The sequence below is a fragment of the Argentina anserina genome, chromosome 4, assembly GCF_933775445.1.
Source record: "Argentina anserina chromosome 4, drPotAnse1.1, whole genome shotgun sequence".
Taxonomy (NCBI): Eukaryota; Viridiplantae; Streptophyta; class Magnoliopsida; order Rosales; family Rosaceae; genus Argentina; species Argentina anserina.
The window spans coordinates 25,855,743-25,880,223 of record NC_065875.1 but is presented as its reverse complement, the minus strand read 5'-3'; the positions used below and the strand labels follow the sequence as shown (position 1 = coordinate 25,880,223).

Genomic DNA, 24,481 nt, shown 5'->3' with positions numbered 1-24,481 from the left:
AAAGATAAAAGGAACGAAGACACTGCACCTTGCCGGTGCTTTGAAATAAAGCTCACCTGGACGGACGGTCGCTTTAGTCGGAAGAAGTAGGATTCCAAGGTCAGGCATGTGCTTGTTGTCCTCGAATTGCCGTCTTGCCGAACATTCTATAGTAGGTAGGAACATTTGGTTGTACCCCTTGATTGAGATTGGATTTGACATTGTCATAGGCTCAATCAGGTTCGAATCAAGACTGACTGAAGAACTATGGAGGGATTCTCAACAACTCTGAACGTTGTTTTTCCTCTACTCGATGTTCTTGCAAAAGTAAAACTGGTAAATTTTGGAATACTCTGTATCCAGAAGAACCCCTAACTTCAACTTACAGAAGGCATTGGAAATTTATATAAACTGTCGATGTTTGACAGACTCGTGGAATCAATAAGCTGAAGAAAGAATGATACGACAGGCTCAGCACCAGCAAAATTTTTACTTGACTTTACAATTGGAAATTTACAGTTGTACACTGAAAATAAGAATGAGCATCTACCACTACCCAATTATGGGATTGCACAAATCAACGCTATTTAGCATGAATACATTCTTATTTCTTGTATAACATCAGTTACAAAACCGGGAACACTAGATAAATATTATGGATGCATAGTTTACATCTTGGCAGCATTCTAGAAATCTTTAGTTCTTCCTATGCCTTCGTTTCTGTTCACCTCTTGGCCTTTTATCTTCGTCCCAGTCGTACATTCTGCAACATGGTTAAGGACTGACAACACAATTGCACTGACTTGCAACATATAAACCTATGCACACAGCAATACCCATGACAAATCTCAACCTAGATGTGAAAATGGATTTCATTCAGCACTCTTAAGGGGATGGGATAATCATTGAACTCTACTTCGACATGATACATGACAAACAGAACACAAAAATCAAATCCCTAACCAACTGTATATTCCAGGAATGCACATGCGAGCAAACAATTTATAGATTAAGACAAGACAGAAAATAAACCTAAAAGTAGCTTTTAAGGATACGGGTCTGTATCACGGCGAGTCATCTTGTTGGATACTTCTTTACTGTGAATCCTTAGACTTGGTTCTTCCATGTAACCTGCGCGAGTGACAATGGGTCCTTTCCGTTCTCTATCTCTTCCATCATATGGCTGGGACAAGTTAATAGAGAGGGGAGGGGGAGGATGAACTGGTGAGTACTCACCAGCTTCCCCAGAAGGCAGATGTTCTCGTTTAAGTTTCCGCCTCTTTGAAGCTGCTATTGTCTCTGGATCTTCCTTCAAAAGGTTGGTTTTCTCCCTTTCTTTCTCTCTCTCCCGCCCCCTTTCCCTGTCCCTATCCCTCTCCTCCACCTACATATAATAGAAGCAGTGAGTTCCTTAAACTCTAAGCAGCAAATCAGACCAAAACTTGCAATTTAAAGAAACTCAAGGACCATCATGATGAAGTTACGAAAGTGAGTCCCAAAGTATCTAAAATTGAAAAAAAAATAAGATAAACTATAAGACCAGTCCGTGGCCTATCACGTTGCTAGATACCCAGTACTTGGACCAAAAATTAAATAAACAGCAGCAGCTTTTGTAACAGCAGGTTTCTATGTGTTGAAATTAGAAGGATAAGATGAAAATGGCTGTGAGGAGATCTTTTTAGTGTCATGGTCTCATTGATGGCCCATCATTAATTAAATGTCAAACTGACAATCAAGTACAAGAGGTATAAATTTAAAACAAACAAACCCAAGAAAACAGAGGGTAGCATTTTCCCCTGAATATATTTGCTATACGAGCAATCGACCATTACCAAATATTACTTATCATGACCAAGACATTGCTGAAGTTTATTGGTTTAAGACACCACTGTCAATATAATGTATGATAAACAATACAAAAAATAATAGATAATGGCACAGAACAACTTAAAAACTAGTACCAATACATACCTTTGAGATACCCTCACGATCATCACGCTTTCTCTCTCGAAAATCATCTTCTCTTCTACGTTTCGAATCGTCTTGAGAAATGGAGGAATTTTCTTCAGATCTTCTACGTTCCTTCTCATCATGTCTCGGAGAAAGCCTTTGAGTATGCCTTGTAGCGGCAGTCCTTCTATCTGAATCTTCGTCTCTTCTTCCAGAACTCACAGATTGAGGAACAATGTGAGGAGGTAAGGGTGGTGGTGGAGGTAAGCTCTGCCCATGATATCGATCATCAACATGAGATTTTTCAGCGGATATATCACTGTGACGCCCTTTACCTTTCTCATCCTTAGATTTGTCAGGCAATCTATCAAGACTCCTATCTGAACCCCTCTCTTGCAATTTTTCAGCTGAATGATCCCTTCCATGTCTCTCCATTGACCTATCTCTGGATCTCTCGACAAAATCATCTCCACGTGACTTATCAGGACGATCCGATCTTTCCCTGTGATCTTTATCATGTCTTTCACTTCCTTTATCTTTAGACCGATCTGAGGCCTTTTCAGTGGTCTTATGACCACCTCTATCATCAGTTCCTGATTTGTCAACATCCAACAGTCTAGCATCAGTGGACCTCTCTCGATCAGACAGTCGAGCTTCACCCTCAAAATCTCTCGTTTCAGCCTCCCCTTTTCGGCGTTTACTTTGTCTATCCGTTTCTTCTGCGGGGCTGTTTCTTTTCTGAAGTTTATCACCAGACTTAGAGAGGCTAGCAGAACTATCATGTCTAGGAGAGTGAATGAATCGAGAGGAAGGGGGCCTTGCCGTGTCAGAAACCTCAGCACCTTCCTCCTTAATCCTTGTACTGGATATCTTTGCAGATCCACCCTCCACTTTTGATTCAATACCTACCGTAGCTGGGCCTTTGCCCGAAGATGATACCGTGCCACCATTTACTGTTATAACCGTAGACCCAGCTGCTTTTCCAGATCTACTTTCGTCCTTTGCAAGGTCTTGTTTCAATGGCTTAGCCCCAGCAGGAACAGACCGTTTCGCTTGGCCCCTCGACTGTCAGTAGAGAAAAATAAATTTTTAAAAAACACAACTTTTCAATGACGTCATATAATAATGAAACCCACCTTAAGTTATTTCATCAAACTTAAATGAAATGCTCAGAGTGGGAGAAGGATGCAAAACCAATCTATCAACCACAAGCAAAATAGACATTTAACTCTGTTTTAGCAATGAAAAGTTACAAACCCTAAAGGCTCCAAGAAAATAAATAAATTCTACAAACTATTCTTTGAAAACTCAAACGGTAAAGATCAATGTAAGGGTGGAAATGCATTGGAGAAGAGAAAGTGATAGCACTAGAATCTTCATTGTAAATAAGCATGATCATGAGGTCTCACAAGTGCTGCCTAAACAATACTGCAATAGCTCAAGTGCAATGAAGTATTCAAACATAGAAAATTAACAGTGATTTGTTTCTCCCAATAATAATACCTCAGATTCTGAAGTGTTCTTTGCGGCAGGTTTTCCCATATTTTCATCCAGTGTCCGGTTTGAGATTTCGTTCACTTGCACTTGATTTTCAATAGGCCTTGACGTTCCAGATTGTAAAATACCTGATGGTACAGATGCATGAGCATCTGAACCATTCACCAATGAGACACCTTTATGTTTTAAATGCCCTTGATCAGATTTTGCATTTGAGATACTTTCTACCCTTTCCAACCTCCCATCTGCAGGTTTAGCTTTTGACACGTGGTCTCTGGTTGAAATGATTGATTCCGAGTGTTGGGAGACAAGGGTTCCTGCTCTTCCACCAACAGGTTCAGTTGGAGAATTGTTAGTGGCAGGAGCACTCTGTATTGCTCCTAGATTACTGGATGAAGGCTTCGAAGATGTTGTAGACTTCAGTTCAACGTAGCCCATGCAAAATTCTTCATCCGAAACCAATGAAGGCTGTAAAGTATTTGACCAAGTTATTAATAAAAGCTGAAATTGAAGGTAGGGACTAAAAACCCGATGGCTACACGCCAGCAAGCCCCAAACTCAAGGTTTATTTGCTGGTAAATGGGTTCTTCTCCTCATTCCCTATGTTAAGCTTAAAGTACGAACCTTTCTAGCAGCCAAAGAAGCACCAACACTTGTTGCCAACACCTTAAGGTCCTCTCTCCCATCACCTTTGATCTTGGACACCTGCAAGTATAGAGGCAATAACATAAACACAATGATGCCACTGCAATTGAAACCTACAGATATAGTTACTTGAAACAGTTCATACCCGTCTTTCGAGGTTAATCCCACTCTTTTTAGTAACCGGGAAAACACTAGAAATTCTTGATAAGATTATGAGAGCATTTCGAATTTCCATGTACTCCGTAGATTCCAGACACTGACCCAACAATCTAGTGATCCTTTGACTCCATTTCCAGTGCACCTATAAGAAATTTAAACCACCAACATATTAGAGAAAAAAATGCAAGGACGGACTTCATTGGGTCATACAGAGATAAAATGCAATAATTGTTGTTATAAGACCATTAAAAAAATGATGGCATTCAAATGGGTTGAAGCAGAGAAAACAAAAACTAAAATAGGAAAAAGGAGCATAGGATTGGATATGCCAGCTCATCTGGGAGAATTCATGGGCAATTTTTTTATGATTATAATAAGCTGCTGCTAAAAAGATCATTGAAGTGAACTGACCAAATGTACCGACCTTGGTTAGCAATTTACATAAGTGATTGGTATTGCAAGCTTACTGTAAATTAACCATATATAAAGAAATGCCCATGAACTCACCTTGACAAACTGGCCATATCGAACCCGCTGGCTATCTGGAAATCTATAATAGACAGCAAAGCCTGGCATGTTTCCACAATCGCGCTCATAAATAGATTCATCACTCTGTTGAAGAAGCATGATCCAATTAAAATTTTGGGAAAAGAATATGCGAGTTTGAAGTACTAGCAAAAGAACATTCTTATGACACATAACTTGTAAGAATAGTGCGGTTGAATAGAAATAGTAAATTATCACCTTCCAATAGTAAGCAACCTTCAAGGTCTCACAAAGAAACTTCCCCAGTCTACCAACTTCAGATTCAGTGCAACAGCATATCATAGGCTGTAAGGTTCTACAGATAAGGACATCCATGTGGTTGACTGTGTTAAAAAATGGTGTTCCCAGGGAATGAAGAGTGTGCACAAACATGGCACAATAGACAGCATCTGGCATGCTGAAAGTACAACGAGGAAATATACAACGCTGAAGGAATTCCATGTTGATCTTTAAAGTATCAAGACATGAACTCAACCATTTGTCCTTCTCACGCGATAACCGTTTACGAACAGATGCAACATGTTCCTCATGCTTACGAAGTTCACTAGTCAGCCTATCTATGGTTTCTTGAATTCTTTCCTTCTCCTTCTTCCTTTTATTTATTGCAGAAATCGAATTATCAGTCTGCTCTTCCAGAACTTTTATAGAGGCTTGCTGTCTCACAACTTCAGATTCATAGCAATTTCTTGGGACATAAAGATCATAAAGTGTGAGCCCCCAAAATGTAGCATAAAGATCAGGGGACAAACTATTCCAGGCTCTTGCAGGCAACATGCTTTTAGCAGTGTCAAGAAGATCCAACCACCTGATTAAAATCAAATACATATAGCAAAGGGAAATAAAGTTAATTATAAAATAGTACGAGAGCATTATTTTTCAATGTACGAGTAAAAGAATTAAACTGTCATCTCAACTCAATAAAAAACCATTTCATGCCAACTATTGCTATAATATATATACATAATGCAAAAGCTGCTAGATTCACTCAAAATCACCCAAAACGCAACAAGTCAAAAAGGTGAAAAAGTATTCTTTGGGATATATACGTTATAGGGTTCGATGTAGACCCGAGATCCAGAACCACGTTGCCAGAGTTCTGTACAGCTTCGGACTCTGAATTTGCAGATGTAACACTTTGAGCATCATCATTGTCTAGAGGCCAGAAAACATCATAACTCGTGGAACTCTTGAACAGCCTCATTACTGGGCGATAAATCAAGAAAGCAACCTATGTCATAGAAACAGTACTAAGATAAGTGTAAGAACAGTGAATCAGACAGAAAAATTTCTGGAGAGAGAGAGAGAGAGGGAGAGAGGAACCTCAGGATCAAGGTGGTATTTGTGGACTAGATCATCAAGTGAAGGGATCAGCTGAGCATAAGCTGATGCTGATGGCATGGCACTGCTAAGAAATTCCACATACTGAAGGAGTGCTCCATGACATCTATCAAACTGCTCGCTAACCATCTTAATATAAGGTGCATCTGCATCTATTATGACCCTACAAAGAGCAAGATAATCTAATCAGGTGTCTGACTCACTTGACTTGCATTCCCTTGTGCATAAAGAACATCATAACTAGGTGAGAAGAGAGATGCTTCATCAGGATGTTATTTTTATGCAAGATTGTCATATGCTAAACAAGAAATAGTTACTAAATAAATCTAGCTCAATGGCTTACAAAGAACGATGCTGAGCAAGAAGTAATAAAAGGGGGATTGCCAGCTTAGTTTCATCTTTTGGAAGCAGCGAGTCCCTTAGCCTGTTCATGGACTTGATTAATTGCTGTCAACAAATTTGAAACCATCATTAACATCTTTCCCATTTAGGTAAGGGAAAAAAACCATAACATGTTTTCATAAGCAATAAAGACTGCCAATACTTCAAAGACCTGAAACAAATCAAACAATTAATAGCACTTCAAATCTACATCTTATAAATTAAACATAACAAGGCACCTTGTTATGTCGGGTAGCACCAAACCCAGTGGTATGATGACGGAGAGTCTCACCCCCAGCCATCGCATCTAGCTGATCTTCAGTAAGGTCCTCGGTGTGATGGACATTTGCCATTTGCTGAATAAGCTCCTGATATAATCAGAAAATATCGATTCAACATTGCAATGTTTGAAAAGTAATCTTGAGACACAACTGGTATACACAGTGAACCTCAAACTACCTGAAGAACAACGAGCTCAATTCCTTGGCCCTTTTTCAACTGATTGACAAGGTACTGGTGAAGGCCTCTCAATTCCATAGATGGGTATTTTTTACACCTAAAGAAAATGAAAATTCAGGTGGTCAGAATTCTTAAGTCTGAAAGCACACATTCCAAACTGACATTTCAAGGATTAAAGATAAAACAAGGATATTACAACTATATCCGTAGAGCTTCAGGAAAGGAGTAGAACTTAGGTAAAACAAGGATATTACAACAATTCAGGTGTGCATCATTAGACTGTTTGATACAAAACTTACCATCTAGCTAAAAGGAAGCCATCAAGAGTATATGATGCAAATAAATAAACAAAACAAAACCTTAAAGAAATAAATTTTATTATAAAACACACAGGAAATGAGTAGAACTGTATGCTTGTAAAGATGGATTAATAGACAATTAGTCCCAAACAGACAAACATATATGACTCATTAGTGTAACTCTCAGCTTCCAGGATTTCAAATTGTCAAAAGGAAAAGTCGTTTAACTACGAATGCAAACCAAAAGAAAAGGTAAGGAAATCACAACACCCTAAATTTTTTTTATATTTATTATCCTTTAATAGTGGCATCGAAATGGAATACTAAAAGCCATCTCTTGGAACACTATAACAATTGGCCTTATATGTCATGATTCGATAGAAAGAAATTAAAAAGAACTAAAAAATAAGAAAAAGAAAAACCTCCCCATTTATGCATCAGCCACATCTGGTGATAAGTAATTTCCCCATTTATGTACAAATGAAAAGCCCAGAAACTCTAGTCTAAAACAATGCCGCTGACAATGCTGCTGAACTTCTTATCATTCCTTCATCAGTTTATGAAAGTTCCACATCAACTGCTCTTTGGTGCCTCACAATGTGCAGCAGTTTCTTTTATTTATCAGTAGAAAAGACAATATATACCACCCCATGTAAATTGTATACTGAGCATACAATATCCTCAACTACTAGTGCTCTGACGTTAAGCAAACCGATGAAGATACAATCAACCAGTAAAGCGGGTCCAGCAGATTGCACCTCTTCTTCTTCAAGCAGCCTTTGAACATCTAGTAATAGAGATACAAACAGAAACTAACTGAGCCAAAATAGTCTCAGGGATTTCCAGAGTCATCAGAGGAGACAAGAAACCATCAATTAAAAGCCTTCAGCACCCCACTTAACAGTTCTTCAAACAATTAGGAAGCAATACAGAAAGCTCCATGAAGTAGAATGAGAATGTCAATCAAAATCTTGAACCCATAACAAACGCCCATTCCAACTTCAGCGACCCACCAAACAGTAATCTTTCCAGGAGGCCAGCGAGAAAATCGAACAACAAAGCCGATTCATCGACTTTAAAAATTAGATAGAGAACAGAGAATTAGCTGTTCAGGGTGTCTTTTAAACATTGGTCAAAACACACAACCAAACTCTGTCAAATTAATCATACATCTCATCATAAAGAGCAGAGTTGATTTTCTTCGTGTTGCTTCTAATCTAGTAATCTTCCATTTGACAAGTACCCAAACATCCTTATTCTCATTCTGAAAATGCTATCCTTCTCCTTCCTACCCTGTTTAACGCTCCTCTAGCCTACAAAGAGGCAAGACTAGAGGATTCTGAGCTTCAACGTTCTGCCTGCCCTAAATATTTCATAAATACCAACTGAGAGTTATCTATTACTCAGAACTGGTGGCTTGATCACATAGAACTAAAGTACGCTCTATCACAGTATCACCTTCTCCACGCAACTATTGGAATATCTAAAAATCCATATAAATGACACAAAAATGTCAGTGGCATCCCTCCAATATCTTTTATTCAGCCCAAAAAGCTTAGAACCTTCCCAACAAGCTATAATGAGCCTTAGTACTCCTCTAACATCCAACTACCTGAAAAGAGGTCAGAGGTACCGAAGTTTAACATCACCTCAACAATCTGACCATCCCTTTTTCTATTTCATTAATTACGATATCAGCATGATGCCAATCCGTCACAAGTCACTAATGTGAATCTCATGGTACCCTGAACCTCGGCCAGCTGCTGGAACTGATCTCAACTTTCAAATAGAGAACACAAGGTCTCCAATGTATATTCATCCCTCCCCCGCTCCAGTCAAAAGGCCATTTGGCCAGGCTAATCTGCAACCCGGAAACTGAAGTGAAGTATCCAAGAATATATCTAGATTCTACAGAACGGTATGTATGTTAAAATTTTACTCTAGTTAAAGTCGTATCAATGCTAGAAAACGGTTGGAAAAAATCTTGAACAAAAATAGACAACTATGTGCAATGTAGCTCATTCGTACAAATCTGTTGGAAAAAGTTGGGAAAAGAAAAAGAATGAATACAAAAAGACAAGTACATCATTTGTACGAAACTCATAAATGTTCAAATGAGGTTCAAAGCATATGACAAGCATGATGTAAACAAAATCCCTACATTTCATTCAACAAGAAACAAAAAAGCTGATGACATATCACATTGTTTCTAAACATATAATGGGGGATGGCAATACACACACACACACACACACAGCATAGATGACAAGAAAGGAGCATACAAGTGACCCCAAAATGAAGCCAAAGATTGGAGCCAGTCTGACAAGTTAAGCCCATCATCTTTTAGCTTATCGCGCCCTCCTTGCGCCAGACGCTCAATCACAACATATTCCAGCACATCATATTCAAGCTGAACAAAAAAAAATAGCAAAAGATAATTAAGTTTAAAACAACATCCTATAAAGAAAGATCAATAGGTTTAAAACAACCTATACAATAGAATGACGGCCCTTCTACAAAGAAGAAACCACACATATTATCCAATGAAATAAAAGTACAACACAAGTACATAAAGATCCCATTTGAAAGAAACTTCTGATTATACTAGGTGCTTCTGTTTTGAACTTCTAGAGATATTTTCTTCTCTATGTCTTACACAAAACAGACCAGTTCCAAAGTTAACAAGGGATAAGTATCTTCACCAGTCTGAAGCTCCAAAGTTACCAAGGGATGGTCGCTCAGTGTCTTTCCAGATAAGTAACTTAAAGGTTAGTTGGTTCCTAAACATATTCTAATCTTAGACCCACTCATTCCACCTCATAAAGAATCTTCTGAAAAACTTCAAGCAATTTATTATTTGAAGCAAAACTCTGAGTAAAAAAAAAAACACGTGTTCAATATAATTTTTTTTTACCAGCTTCTAGCAGAGTACTCAAGGAGAGAAGGGGAAAATGTAACTGACAACAAAATGAAAATCCACACCTGAGTCAAATACTTAAATGCATCCACAACAGGAGTTATCATATCTTTGTATGCCTCAATCTGCAGTGGTACCAACCCATTAATTGTTTGAACACATAAACTAGAGGACTAAAAGGCTGAGAACAAAATATGAGATCATTTTTAAATAATTGACCTGATGAACAATTGTTCGGAGTACAGTCATTGGATTTGCATGAGCTAATTTTGCAACCATCCGACCCTGCTGCTTTAAATTTTCTTTTGCAAGCCGCTTCAAAATCCTTCTAGTGTCCAACTATAATGCAAGGACAAAAAAAAGATATAACACAATGATGCTTTTACAAAATAAAAGATGGAAGGAAGGAAAAGACAGATACGGTAAAGAAGTTTGAGACTTGAGAAAAGTATAGTTTAATACCTTGGCTGTTTGCCTTGCAGCTAAAACCATAGGAATTCGTTCATCTTCTTTTTCCCATTCACCATATAAACGATACCTCACCTAACGAACAAGATTCATATAGTAAGACTACTGTGAGAAAATACATGTTTGAATTGAAGAATCATATATCACTGATAAACACCAACCTCATATGGAAGTAGACTCATCACTTCCCAAATTTCCATTCCAACAGCTGGATTTGCAGGTATTAACTGTAAAGATGGAAGTAGACATGTGCGGAAGGCTTCCTCTACCCTTAACATTGCTAATTGACGGGGTGACCTAGCTTCCTTAAGGGGCAAACCAGGATTACTTGCAGAAACAGCTACGCCACCCATCCTTCCAAGCTCGGGTGCAGACAAGTAATAACCTCTTAATACTCTGCAAACCTAATCCAGGAAACAGGAGAAACTGTCCTTAATTTCTTCTGAAGATAAAATAAAAAGAGAAAAAGATTCCATAATATCAGATAAAAGTAACGCACCTTCTGTAGCAGCAAAGTATCACGATAAAGGTAAGGCCCAACAATAGCAAGCATCTGAAAAAGTTCTTTTTGTAGTTCTATAACAGAACCACTAGCTGATGCGTTTTCTGTAGTCATGACACCAACACTGGTTCCTGAGGAGGTCCCCAAGTTATTGAGACGTGCTTGGTGAACCATGTTGTATGCACAAGAGATGGATTTTTCAATGAGCCTGGTCACAGGTTTTCAGAACAAATTAGAGGGGAAAACAAAAGTAAAAGCATACCCTGACAAGCATACTAATAAGTTTTCAATGCATTCAAAGATATCACGCACCTATTATACATGGGTGATATTGTTCTTTATACATGGACGTGTACAAAAGCATGATGGACAAATAAAGATAAAAATAAAAAATCACATTAAGACAAAAGAATAGTAGAAGAAGTACCTGAACAAGCTATTACATATTTGGATATGTTCAACAGGATTTAGAGGTGAAAGACGTTCAAATAGTATGTGTGCATGATACCTGAGATGCAAACATGTAATCAGTTCAGACCAATATAATCAACACCAAATAAAAGATATTAATGAAAGGAGAACTTCAGTTTAAAAAACTCAATCCAGAATTCAATTATATGGAAATGCGAGCCAAAAAAGTGTGTACATAGAAGCATACCAGTCATCTACAGAAAGAAAACCAGTAAGCAAGCCCAAAGTCTGATTATTTTCAAACTCTGTAGATCGTTCTCCTACTGCCTCTGAATCCATGTCTAATGATGCAAAGAGATCTATAGTCACATCTCCTTGTTTCTCATCTTCCATCAAATCCTTCCCAGTAGCAGCGAGATTTATTTTACCAATTTTATTAGCCTAAAAATATTAACATAGCCAGGTAAAATTTACAATATAAGCTAGAGTTTTCGGAGCATATAAATAGACAAAAGAAAATATGAGAAATCAAGTAACAAAGTTTTCAGCCATTAAATACACTTTTAAAATATACCTCATCAAGCTGCTTGGATGAGAAAGCACTATAATGCTCAAACGCCTCATCGTCCTTCGGGAGTAAATGAGCACATCTGTTAGAAGCATAAACTAATAAACATAAGAAGACCTAGAACACAGTGACCATTGTTGCTGACCACATAAAGACACAAACAACTCGCCACAGTTATGCAAAATATCAAACATAAATATAAAAACTAATTCAAGAGCAGCAATACTTTAACATTCTTAATACTCCTCTAACTCCATGTAGTTTTCACCAATTAAGATAATCTCAATTATGTAAAAGTATTAGGCTCAACTATCAATAACTGAATACTCTTAATAGAAACTGTTACTGACAGAGACTTTTAGTCTAGTGTAGAATCCACTATCAATAAAATAAGGGAAAGTTTTAGCCCAGTACAGGGCAAACTTCTTCATAACCAAGTTGTGGCTACCACAAACTGTCCCACATAGCTGGCATTGGCATTGCCTCTAAACAATTACAAACAGGAGTCGTACAAGAATAATTTGTGAAATTGTGAAGCAAAAAAAGTTTCCTATCAAAGAACATGCTCATTAAGGGGATACTCACATGCTATCAAGATCAATAAAATTCTCCTTCACCAGCAAAGCTGTAAGCTTATAGAGTCCAAATGGTACAAGGTCATTTACTTCCATACGCTGGTAATGTTGAAATTTGAAACCAAGGATTTGTGAAGCATGAGACTGCAAAATAAGATGTTATGAGTCAACTAAAAGTCATCATATAAACCATCCAACCTAAACTTAAACAACATAATTTCTGCCACCTTTGGAAATATTGGTATCAACTCCAAAAAGACATTGTTGTCTGGCAGAAGTTCAAAACACTCCAAAACCTAATCAAACAAAGTATTGTAGAGAAATAGTGAATCAAACATCATTTAAGTCCAAAAAGGTAGTTATAAAAATTGCAAGATATAAATTATAATGTATCAAGACTTACGATATCAAAAACATGATTTGGGTCCAAATCAAAATGTCCGATTAATGACTGCATGGATCAATCAGAAAAATGAGACATATATAAGGATTATCAATGATGGAGGGGAAAAAAGAAACAAACCCGATACCTTTATAATGCCTATTGTAGCTCCAGCATTGTGCGATGAACTTTCTGAATTTTGGCAAAGAAGTGTAACCTGCTAGTGCAAAAGGTAGTGATTACACAACATGAAATTTCTCAAATATCCCAACACCATGAAAGATGTATTCCCATAAATGCAGCACAATGAGAAAACTTCAAATGATAATAGCAAACGTACCAGCTTGGCATATCCCTCGCTCTCTTCTCGAAGGAGATTAAACTTTGTTTGCTGATATAGAAGACGGGTATTCACTCTAACCTGAATTTAAAAGCCCTCATCAGTTCTGCTAGTATATCCGCTTACTCCATCTAGATAATCCTTTTTACTTGCTTTGCTTTAACAAACTATTTCACTTAGATTACCTATACCAGTCACGCTCACACTTGACACATCGATAACAAATTGGATCATTTAGATTGCCCTATTCCAATCAAGGTCGTTTTTCACTAGCTAAATTTCTCAATAATAAAAATTCTAGGATATGGTATTTTAGGCAAGGTCACTACCAAATGAATGAGCAAATAGCTACAAACTAACGACTTTCTTACCTCTTTACTCTTCAGTTCTTGAGCCTTTATCTTGATCATTTCAGCCTCCCACAAAAATTCTTCCTGCAATTTATATAGAGTACATACATGAGTTCTGTTTTGTTCATGAACAAAAGAAAGAGCAAACCAGATAACCACCATCAAATTCTTTAAGACAAGGATCAGTATCTACCTCACAGCGCTCCTGAAAAAGCCGTAATGGAACCAAAGAAGATTCCACCAACCATTTGACCTGTAAAAGAGAAACCCACTAAACAGTAAATAGCCAGGTAAAACAAACCACACCAAGTCAAAAATAGAAGAAGAATGGGCAGTGTGGACAAATGGAACAGAATTTCCGTTCTTTACTGGGCAATGTCAATTATAGAAAAAGGATAAGAATGTTTCCTTCTACTAAGTAGCAAGAGGACACTGAACACCAGTGACTAAGTTTATGGCCCCATTTCTAGTGACTTTTAAATCTGACAACTAACCAGTTTTGTGAGACGGGCTCGATGCTCTCCAGGCATGGTAAGCTGCAAATAAATGAACATCTACGTGTCAGTAAGAATAGGGAAACAGAAAACAACAATAGCAGGTTACTGATAATCAAATACTAGCTCAAAACATATAATCTATGTCAAATGCATGTCCAAAGGCACCGCATTCAACCGTACTCAAGCTTAAAAGTATTTTTAACGAAATCTTATGACCATTCTACTTCTAGTAAACTCTGTAAAGCATACAATCGCCACGCTCTCATTAACATGACTCATTATCATAAATTTGATTAAAGCAGCTTAACATTTTACTTCCTCGTAGCTTCATTAGAACATGCAATCGCCACGCTTCGATTAACATTACTCGTTATCATAAACTTGATTAAAGCAACTGAATCTAATGCATCATGATCCTTATCACTAACATCAAAACCTTCTATATCCAACATCACACCTCATCGATAACGAAATGTGCTTAACAAATTGCAAGCATCAAAACCTAATTACACAACTCACATCCTGAGACATTTGAGTAACAATATCAGCCAAGCTTGAAGCCACCTCTAGCTCCGAAACCTTCTCGGAGAACTCCGCCGAGTCCAAAGCCGCTCTGCACTTCTGAACCGGCAGTTCACCGCGAACCTGACGTCACAATTCAAATATCTCAATCCAAACAAGCTCCTCCGTACACATCTCATCGGAAAAAAAAAAAGAGCGAAGAAGCTCACCATGGTGGAGCAGAGCTCGTAGAGGAAGCGGAGCATCGGGACGGGATCCGGGAGCTTGAAGCTAGGGTTTCCGGCCTTCCATTCACGGAGGTGGTCCTCTTTGATGTGCGCGCGCTCTACGGGCGGGAGAGACATGGTCGGAGAGTGGAGGAGGGCGGCGGAGGGGAATCAGAGAGAGGAGTTGGGGAGTGGCAATGTCGTAATTTCAGGGTTTGTCATGTGAAAATTTAGGGTTTTCAGGGTGATCTAGAAAACGAAGGAGGGAGAATCGACGGAGATGCCTTTTTTGCAGTGTGGTTTTCTTCTCCGCTTCTCTGGCTCTGTGGTTTATAAATATGGGCCTTCCATTTCGGGTTTGTTTCGGGTCTATTTAATACGAGCCCAGATATAAAGCCCACGTATGGTTTGTGGTCTCTCGTTGCTTATTGTATTTTTTTTTTTTGGTTTCCCAGGAAATACATCGCTTTTTGGGAGATGATTATACTTTCGAGCCGTCGGACTGCCGAGTTATGGCGGAGAAGCTCTCCTAATTGCTTATTGTATTTGGAAATTGGAAGTTTAGGTAATTTTGAAGTTGCATTACTGATCAAGGCTTGAGGGCAACTGTTATACCCCTACAAGAAAAGAAAAAAAAAAGATGCATAAGTATTACGAGATACTACGATGCAGTAACCTACCGAGAATTGGCGGGTTTTCTTTTAACTGTTTAATTTTCAATTAGGATGATGAAAACATGAAATAATTTGATAGACAAGAGTAATATGAATCGTGTTGTATGAGTGGTATAAGCATGAATTTGGTTTAACGGAATAATCATGTTGTGATATGAATGTATGGTTTGAACGTTGAACATAAAATGAACTCATTTCTAAGTTTCGTTCGAGAATATATTTTGTTTTGTTCGCTCCTTTCGGTCTCTGTTTTTAGGATGTTGTTCTTTCTCTAATTCTCTTATGCAGGTTTTGAATATTTGACTATTGTCTAGAAAAATTTCTAGAAAATGGCGATCTGTGAATCGTTTCTAGAGTAGTGAGTCAAGAGAATGTTGGCTAGAAGACAAATATTATGTGGTTATGAAAATTGAGCTGTTTAATAAATGGGAAGATATGAAGCTAGAAAAGTCTACTGAATTGGCTGTGGTTCTGATCGAAAAAAAAAAAACCTAAAAGTCTATATACAAATTAAAAGCGAGTCTGTTTGCTACTTAATCTAGAAAGTCTCCGATTTCAAGTTCTTGTATTTACTGGTTACTAGCTAGACAGTCTTCTAGATAGTCTAGTTATATATACTTTAGGAAAGCAAGAGATCGATGACAAGCGATATCAAGTAGTCCAAAAATTAACACATCTTCATGCATGCTTAGGGCTTGCTACAACTGAAATAAAGGATCGGCCAATGTTGTTTTACAACTTATTGTCCTCGAGCACTAGCTACCGCATACACAAACAAAATGTGCCGAAAGTAAAGCTAGCCAAAACAGTGGAAAGCCAGGGATCGATCGGAGTTAAAACAACACTAGCATGGCCAGCATATGCATATCGATCAACCTTGGTGGCTCATTATCGCACTTTATAATATCACACAAAGAGATAGGGTAGCCCCGAACAAAATGTGCGATTTGACTGCTATAATGAGTCTTACGAGATGGAGACAAGTTGAAGACAGAAAATAAGCAAATATATCGATCTTCTATATGTTAGATCACTTAGATGTTATGGGCTAGCTATATAGTGTACGTGATTTGGTTTGTCTTTAAGGAAGGATCAGTCAATTCAGGCTCCTAGAAGCTTGCTGACCAAACCCAGCATTATTCCATCAAGACTGGGTTGCCAATTGCTATCATAGATTAAGCTGATTTTTTTTTTGGCAGTGAAATTAAGCTGATTAAAAGAAGGAATTTGGAACTAATAGCTGTATAACTTCAACACTTCATGCATATATGACTTGTAGTTTACATGCAGTATGAGTAGGATATCCAACTACGTACAACCTTACATCCCTAAAGCTTTGAGTACAAAGTCTCAAATTAACATGTAAATTATTGTAGAACACAGCAATACCAATTATTCAACACAAACTCAAGAGCCAAATATAGTCATCAATCATGCATATACGTATATGTAAATTACGTTCTGTACGTGTTTTTTGTACAGTATTGGTAACTGTGAGAAAAGGGTACAATATAAAAACCCGCATGAGCTCTATCAAAACTTAATTTGATCAAAATGTTAGTTTGATCGAGTTGAATTAAAAAGGCCTCTTGAGCTCCTTAAAATCCATGGACTCAATGCACTCCGACCTCGCTCTATGAAGATTCAACACCCTCAACAACTCGGTCGCCTTCTCTTTAGTCCTCTCCGGGCACCCAACTTGCAACAGCAACAACAGCTTCTGAAAAGCACCCACTTGAAGCACCTCCAGTACAAGACATTCCTCGTCGTCGTCTTCCCTCTTGTCCTTCTTGCACAGCTTCCATAGAATGGACACTGCAAACTCAGTAGCTAAATCCGAAACCCTAAGCATCTTCTTAACAACGACCGGCATGGTCAGGGCATTGTGGCGGGCAACTTCCCTCCCTTGCTTGCTTCCACATATCGCATCGAGAACCCCCAATGCCTTTTCACAAATGCTCCTCTCAGCATCTACAACTAATTCCGATAGCATGGAGACCAATCCCATCTGCAAATATCTTTCTTTTACGTTTTCTCTTGAGCTAGACGATGTGGAATTAAGCATGTGGTAAATGATGACCAATGAGGCTTTGGTGGAAGTAGCGCAAATGGGCTCCTTGATCATCTTCACTAGGGCTTCCATAGCTCCTTCAATCTCTTCCAAAGAACTAGTCTTTTGCTTATCAAATGAAAGAGCCTCTTTTAGAACCAAGACTGCGTTCCTTCTCTGTGACAAATCTCCGCTGTCAAGAAACCTCACCATGCCATTCAACGAATCCGTAGATCCAAGATATTCGTTGGCCTCCATATCAAGCGGGAAAATCAAAGTCAAAGCGGACAAGATTTCCTCTAAAACGCCGACGTTCTCATGAAAAGAACCCGCCGTTGAAAAAGCACCAAACGCGGCCGCTAATGTACTCGCAGCTCTGTTAGCGACAATGCACCGCTTGTTGCGTTCGCTTTCTTTAGTCAGCGCCTTGAGCTTCTGCACCAGCTCTGTGCAGCCGACTCGGTCCTTCTTTTCCACCGACGACGTAATGCTAGACAGAATCTCGGATACTTCCATGGAACTCACCGGAATCCGAGGGGTGGGAATACGCTCAACCCCAAAGGACTTTTTCTCCACGCACCAGTCTTGTATCATTTTCCTGATGGTGTGGTTCGGGATCGGTTCAGGAGTTGTGAGTACCTGGTTTGTAGTAGGACACGTCACATTTCCCGCTTCGATCCATTTCTCAATGCTCTGCCGATCGTATGTGATCCCGGTAGACAACGTGACCGGATCTGTCATCAAGTCCAACGAGATGGGGCACCGGAAGTGGCTCGGTATCGTCAGTTCAATGTCCCCTCCGGCCTCGCCATGCCGTGAATGTTTCGTGGCGTGACGGCCGGGTCTCAGCCTTCTCCATGACAAAGTCATATTACTCGATCTGGTCTTAGATTGAAGTTCAAAGTACAACAACGAAAGTCGGAGGTTTGTGTTTGTGTTTGTGTTTGTTTTGAGTTGAATGAGGTTGGGTTATATACTTATATATATCGGTCGAGTTGCTTGAGCTTTTATGATATGTACGCGGTTGAAGTTTGAAAACATATAAAAAGGGTTTTGAATAATTGACCGTTGAATGTTTGAAATGGTAAACGAAACACCGTCAAAGCTAGTGGGGAGCACTGGAGCAGTACGTTTTGTTTGGAATTGATCAAGAATCAAAGTTTTGACGCCAAAGGCCGTCAACGGATGGAAAGGTCGGTGGACTGACCGACTCTTTGCTTAGAGCATTGGCATCCATGCATGGAGGGTCTGGATAATCATAAATTTATCATAGATTTTGAATTTTTAATTAGGGGTACGTTATGAACTAGACGTCTACACAACTAACTAACGACGTCGTAGACAAGGATTATACAATGTACGCGTAGGATGATGTGCGTGCTGGACTTGGACTGGGTCTTAGAATTTGTGAATATAGTGGAAGTAACGCACCCGGCATCACCAGCATACATGAACATTATGAAATATGTAGTGAAATCAACAAACCTTGAAAACTTCTTCATACGCAAATTCTTGGCCACGTCTACAACAATACAGATCGTTCGTCAGGCATGACTTTCGATGGAATGAAATGAAGGGTGTTTTAATTAGCTCGTTGGAATTACACACGTACGTTAACTTGTTTGATAAGGTGTTTGGACTCCTTCCATATACTGAGGCCATGGAGAAAGCCGGCTACTCAATCATGAGCATTGCGATATACAGTGTTAGAGAGTGGATGACATCGTGACATCAATTTGCAGCAACCATACCGGAATTTGCAGCCACATAAAACCGGAATTTTCAGCTACGCATCGGCCCAAAGTGGGAACGCCGGAGAGACATGCACAGTGCTTCATTAAGTTGAGCGATGGATACATCTAGGAACTTTTTTGTAATATCCCAGAAATTTATAATTATTTTCGAATTATTGTTTGGAAATATTTAAATTAGTGGTAATCCGATTATATAGTACGAGGGAGAAAACGAACGTGTTCGAGCGATTTATGCTTAGAAACGTTACTAGGAGGGGTCAAAAGTTGACTTTTTATCCGTTAGAAATCTCATAAAACTCCATTCATGAAAGTCGTAGAGTTCGTCAATACGATTTCGTAGACGCGCGGCACGTTTTAATCGGATGTCGTATGTGAAAGTTGTTAGTAACAAAAGTTTGGTTTCCAATTTTGGAAAAAGTATAAAAGGAAATAGAGGAGATTAAAAATCAGAAAATCAATTTTTTTTCTTCTCAAAATCAGCTCGGTCACTGTTCACCCGAGTTCGGGACTGTTCACACGATTTTTTCCTCTTTGTTGCCGAATCTTTCTTCGGTCATATCTCCGTCGTCCGGCGACGGAATTGAGTGAGACCGGTGGCGTTGGAACCGTCTCTTCGTCCCCTACCGATTTGGGTTAGTGTTTGGGAGAGATTCTAGTTGTTTGAAGCCTATAAATGAAGAACCAATACGGCTGTTCCTTTTGAAGAAGTGAGGAGAACTCCCTCCTCCGACAACCAATCAAGGTGATTCTTCTTGTGTTTTGAAGCTTGTAGGATGTATATCAACCCTCTAAAATAGTTTTATCTATTTCAAAACACACAAGGAGAATCGACGATTTCATTTTTTAGGGTATGTGAATAGTACTGATTTTATGTTCTTTGTCAATTAGACTATTTAGGCTTCGATTTAGACTTTGGTGTCAACTAGAAAGTTGTTGAAAATGTTGTTTAGATTGCAGTGGTAAATTTTAGTGATCATCGGTGGTCACCGAAATAATGGCGGCGCATGAACAGTGTTTCATGAACAATGCTTTAGGAACAGTTTTGTTAATAGTGTTCAGCTGTAATGAATCGTTACCTGAGATTTTACGTATCATTTTCTAAGCATTTTATCATGTTATTAGGTGACCAACGAAACGAGTGAGGGAATCACTCTCGGTGTCGTGGAAGTTGCATATATGAAATAAGGTGAGTAAACCTCACAATGATCATCATGATCAAAGTAGTGTTGTAATTGTTGAATTTAGTCTGAGTTGTTAACATAGTCATTGCATCACTAGCTTATAAAAATTGTTCTAAAAATATGTTTTGGTTTAAATTACATGAACTTGATCATCTACGGTTAATGGGTAAGTGAAACGTTATTTTAATAAATGATTTTAAAAGGTTTTAGTGATTATGGACTATGGTGAATGTGAGTAAATCTCATTATGACAAGTTTATCCTTGACGGTGACTCGTATTTACGATTTCTTAAAAAGAGTCAACTGTGATATCTATATAATATAATAGGTTGAGTATATATACAAAAATATTAAATACGATACATATATATGGGTTGTTATATTATATAATGTTACAGTTTTTATTTCCAAATGAGATTATATTGTGGTGACTATATTTATATTATTGTGCAAGAGTCGATTGGTTGTAGTATAATAAACATGTGTTAATTGTTATATTGTACGTGGTTTTAACATTGAGTCTTGTTAAAACTTTTTATGGTCTTCGGATGTTGTTGGCAGTTAGCGGAACCAAGCATTGGCCGGGTGTCGGTTACGATTTAATTAGAGCTCTAATATGTCTGCATGTGTACTGCATGAGGGGTAACCGATTGGTTGCCTGAGTCTTATGAGTACCCATGTTTTTGAGTGATATTGGGTAACTTATAGGTTGCCCAATGTATGTCGGTGTACTGCATGAGGGGAAATAGATGGGTACCTGGGTCTCATGAGTACCCATGTTTTAAATGATTTTGGGTAACCAGATGGGTTGCCCAGTGTTTGTCGGTGTACTGCATAAGGGGTAACAGATGGATTGCATGGGTCTCATGAGTACCCATGTTTTTAAATGATTTTGAGTAACAGATGGGTTGCCCAGTGTCTCAGGATTACACATATTTTTAAATGATATTAGGTAACAGATGGGTTGCTCAGTGTCACATGAGTACGTTTGTCTTTAAATGTTATATGTCATATTTCCTTTGTATGCGATGCATGTTATATTGTTGTTTTACTCATACGGGCTGAAAAACTTATCGGATTTGTGTTTACAATCCCGGTGCACTAATTCGATGGTGTAGGAATAGTTCTGCAGGCGGGGATTAACAGATTCAGATGGCTTACTTTGAAGATTTCTTTCTTCTGTTTGTGGTAAAGATTGAGTGAATTTTACATTTTACATTGGTTATAAATACTGAGGTATAAACTGGTTATGTATCATTCAAGTCGACTGAGTCGTGATATGGACTCAGTTTCGATACACTGTTATTATATGATGATTTCAATATATTTGAGATTGTTTTAGAGTTTTCATGACTTCGAATTCAAATTTTTATTATTCGAAATTTCGGGGTTGTGACATTTTTGATGGCCAAAGCCTTCACTTAATTGATTTTTACTCTTCAATGGGACTTCTGGACTGGAATGAGTACGTACGTAGTGTCGTAGTGTACTTTTTTAGGAAAATTTTCCTATGTTAATATTAACATCAGTACGTAAATTAAGTACGTGTATCTCTTTGGGAACACCTTGAACATATCTAAATTGTCGGCTGAATCGTTGAGAGCTATAGGGTTCGAATACTCGTCGACTATCTTGCCGTAGGACACAAATCCGGAGCGAATGCTAATGAGATATGCAGAATCCGAAGGAAGGGCTCCGTGGGTGTCAACGATCATTTTGCGCACGAGCCTTTCCATCCTCAAAATGTATTGCCAAAAATTCACCTAAAATATGAACCATCAAGGGCCTGAAATTTTATGGATGTCGAGAGAAGAAATGGGTGCTTCACAATGTGTTATATGTACCTGCTTTATCTCATCATTTGATATCGGTCCCACAATTAAACACTGAAGCTAAGTGTTCTGTGACATTTTTTCCCATGTATGTGATATTTCAGGATCTTCTCACCGGGGAGTTAATTGGTCGGGGGTATCTACGGGGCAGATTGTTTCATCTGGATCAGACATATGCGGGAGAGAAACCAGGGGCACAGTCCCGGATCGCTTTACTCTCCACTTCTAATAAGCTAAGTGAAGTTTGGTTATGACATCGTCGCTTGGGGCATCCTTCATTTAGTGTAATGAAAAAATCCATGCCTACTTTGTTTATTGGTGTGGATGAGTCAGTTTTTCGTTGTGAAACATGTGTTTTAGGCAAGAGTCATCGGTCTACCTATTCCCCTAGTACTTCTAATAAAAGTATCATTCCTTTTGGATTAATTCATTCTGATGTTTGGGGACCCTCCAAAGAGTCTACTGTTTCGGGAATGCAGTAATGTGTCATTTATTGATGATTGCACACGTCTTTCATGGATTGTCCTTCTGAAAACCAAAAATGAGGTTTTTTCGGCTTTTCAAGCCTTCTATACCACTGTCCAAACACAATATAATGCCACAATAAAAAATTTTCGTTCTGATAATGGGGGGGAATATGTGAATCGTGTCTTTCAGGAGTTCTTTAACGCACATGACATTGTTCATCAAACAACGTGTCCTTACACACCTGAGCAGAATGGAGTTTCCGAAAGAAAAAATCGTCATTTACTTGAAATGGCTCGGTGTATTCTCTTTAGTGCCCATATGCCTAAATACCTTTGGGGTGATGCTGTCATAACTTCTGCTCACCTCATTAATCGTCTTCCATCTCGTGTCCTTGAAGGCAAAGTTCCATATGAGGTGTTTGCATCCCATGTTTCCTTACCCTCTTTTCATAATCTTCCCGCCCGTGTTTTTGGTTGTGTTGCTTTTGTCCATCTTCCAAAACATCAGAGGTCTAAGTTGGATGCCCGAGCGGTTAAATGTGTGTTTGTTGGATACAGAGGGCATCAGAAAGGGTACAAGTGCTGTCATCCACCTACCAGAAAGTATTATGTCACTATGGATGTTACTTTCTTTGAGGACATGAGCTATTTCACGTCTTCTGATACTGCCTTTCAGGGGGAGATTTCATATTTTGAAGAGCTGTATCATGGAAAGGGGGAGACAAGTCAGCCAGGAGATATGGTGACAAGTTCGGTTGAGATTACTGATGATTCTGGTATAGTCACTCCAGAGATTCAGGTACCAGAAGCTGAGAGTACAACTGCCCCTCCTGCCTCCCCTACTGTTGTTTATACCCCTGACCAACGTTCCTCTGGTACAGAAGATCACTCATCTGAGGTTAGTCATTCTATTGGGGCTAATACTAGTGAAGCTAATAGTAGACAATATGTCTTGCCAAATAGGTCTACTCGAGGTCAGCCAACAAAAACATATGAACCTACCCTTCAGGCTAAAGTTAAGTATCCTGTGGCAAATTTTATATCTACCAAAAGATTGTCTTAAGTCATATGAATCATTTGTGAATCAAATTTCTGATGTATCAATAGCTAACAAAGTGCAGGATGCATTGGGAGATCCAAAATGGAGAAAAGCGATGGAAGAAGAGATGGAAGCATTACAGAAGAACAACACTTGGGAGCTTGTATCTCCACCACATGGCAAGAAGGCAGTGGGATGTCGTTGGATGTTTACAGTGAAACATAATCCAGATGGGTCAGTAAGCCGGTATAAAGCACGCCTAGTAGCAAAAGGGTTCACCCAAACATATGGCATAGACTATGATGAGACATTTGCACATGTTGCAAAGATGAACACTATTCGGGTATTGCTCTCTTTTGCTGCTACTTTATACTGGTCACTTAGACAATTTGATGTTAAGAATGCATTCCTTCATGGAGAACTTACAGAAGAAGTGTATATGAATCTTCCTCCTGGATATGTGGCAGCTTCTCCAGATAACTTTGTATGCAGA

At 38.7% G+C, this 24,481-nt stretch overlaps 2 protein-coding genes across 2 annotated transcripts; both read right to left on the bottom strand.

Moving 5' to 3' along the window:
• Positions 1-437: 437 nt before the first annotated feature.
• On the bottom strand, positions 438-15,276 carry LOC126792912 (THO complex subunit 2). Its single transcript, XM_050519425.1, has 32 exons — positions 14,995-15,276; positions 14,783-14,908; positions 14,261-14,302; positions 13,960-14,019; positions 13,788-13,850; positions 13,417-13,497; positions 13,225-13,293; positions 13,098-13,145; positions 12,922-12,990; positions 12,705-12,838; positions 12,126-12,201; positions 11,799-11,992; positions 11,568-11,648; positions 11,138-11,348; positions 10,800-11,042; positions 10,633-10,713; positions 10,390-10,509; positions 10,236-10,295; positions 9,536-9,663; positions 6,955-7,051; positions 6,735-6,863; positions 6,458-6,561; positions 6,097-6,277; positions 5,823-6,004; positions 4,975-5,581; positions 4,738-4,842; positions 4,217-4,372; positions 4,051-4,131; positions 3,433-3,894; positions 1,951-2,994; positions 1,035-1,363; positions 438-742 (listed from the first exon to the last, which is right to left on the bottom strand). The coding sequence occupies exons 1-32, from the start codon at positions 15,127-15,129 to the stop codon at positions 676-678; spliced, it is 5,565 nt and encodes a 1,854-aa protein (XP_050375382.1). The 5' UTR covers positions 15,130-15,276; the 3' UTR covers positions 438-675.
• A 1,800-nt stretch (positions 15,277-17,076) lies between these two features.
• LOC126790905 (U-box domain-containing protein 21-like) lies at positions 17,077-18,672 on the bottom strand. The gene has a single exon (XM_050517277.1). It carries the CDS (start codon positions 18,583-18,585, stop codon positions 17,242-17,244), a length of 1,344 nt encoding a protein of 447 aa, XP_050373234.1. The 5' UTR covers positions 18,586-18,672; the 3' UTR covers positions 17,077-17,241.
• Between the last annotated feature and the right edge of the window lie 5,809 nt (positions 18,673-24,481).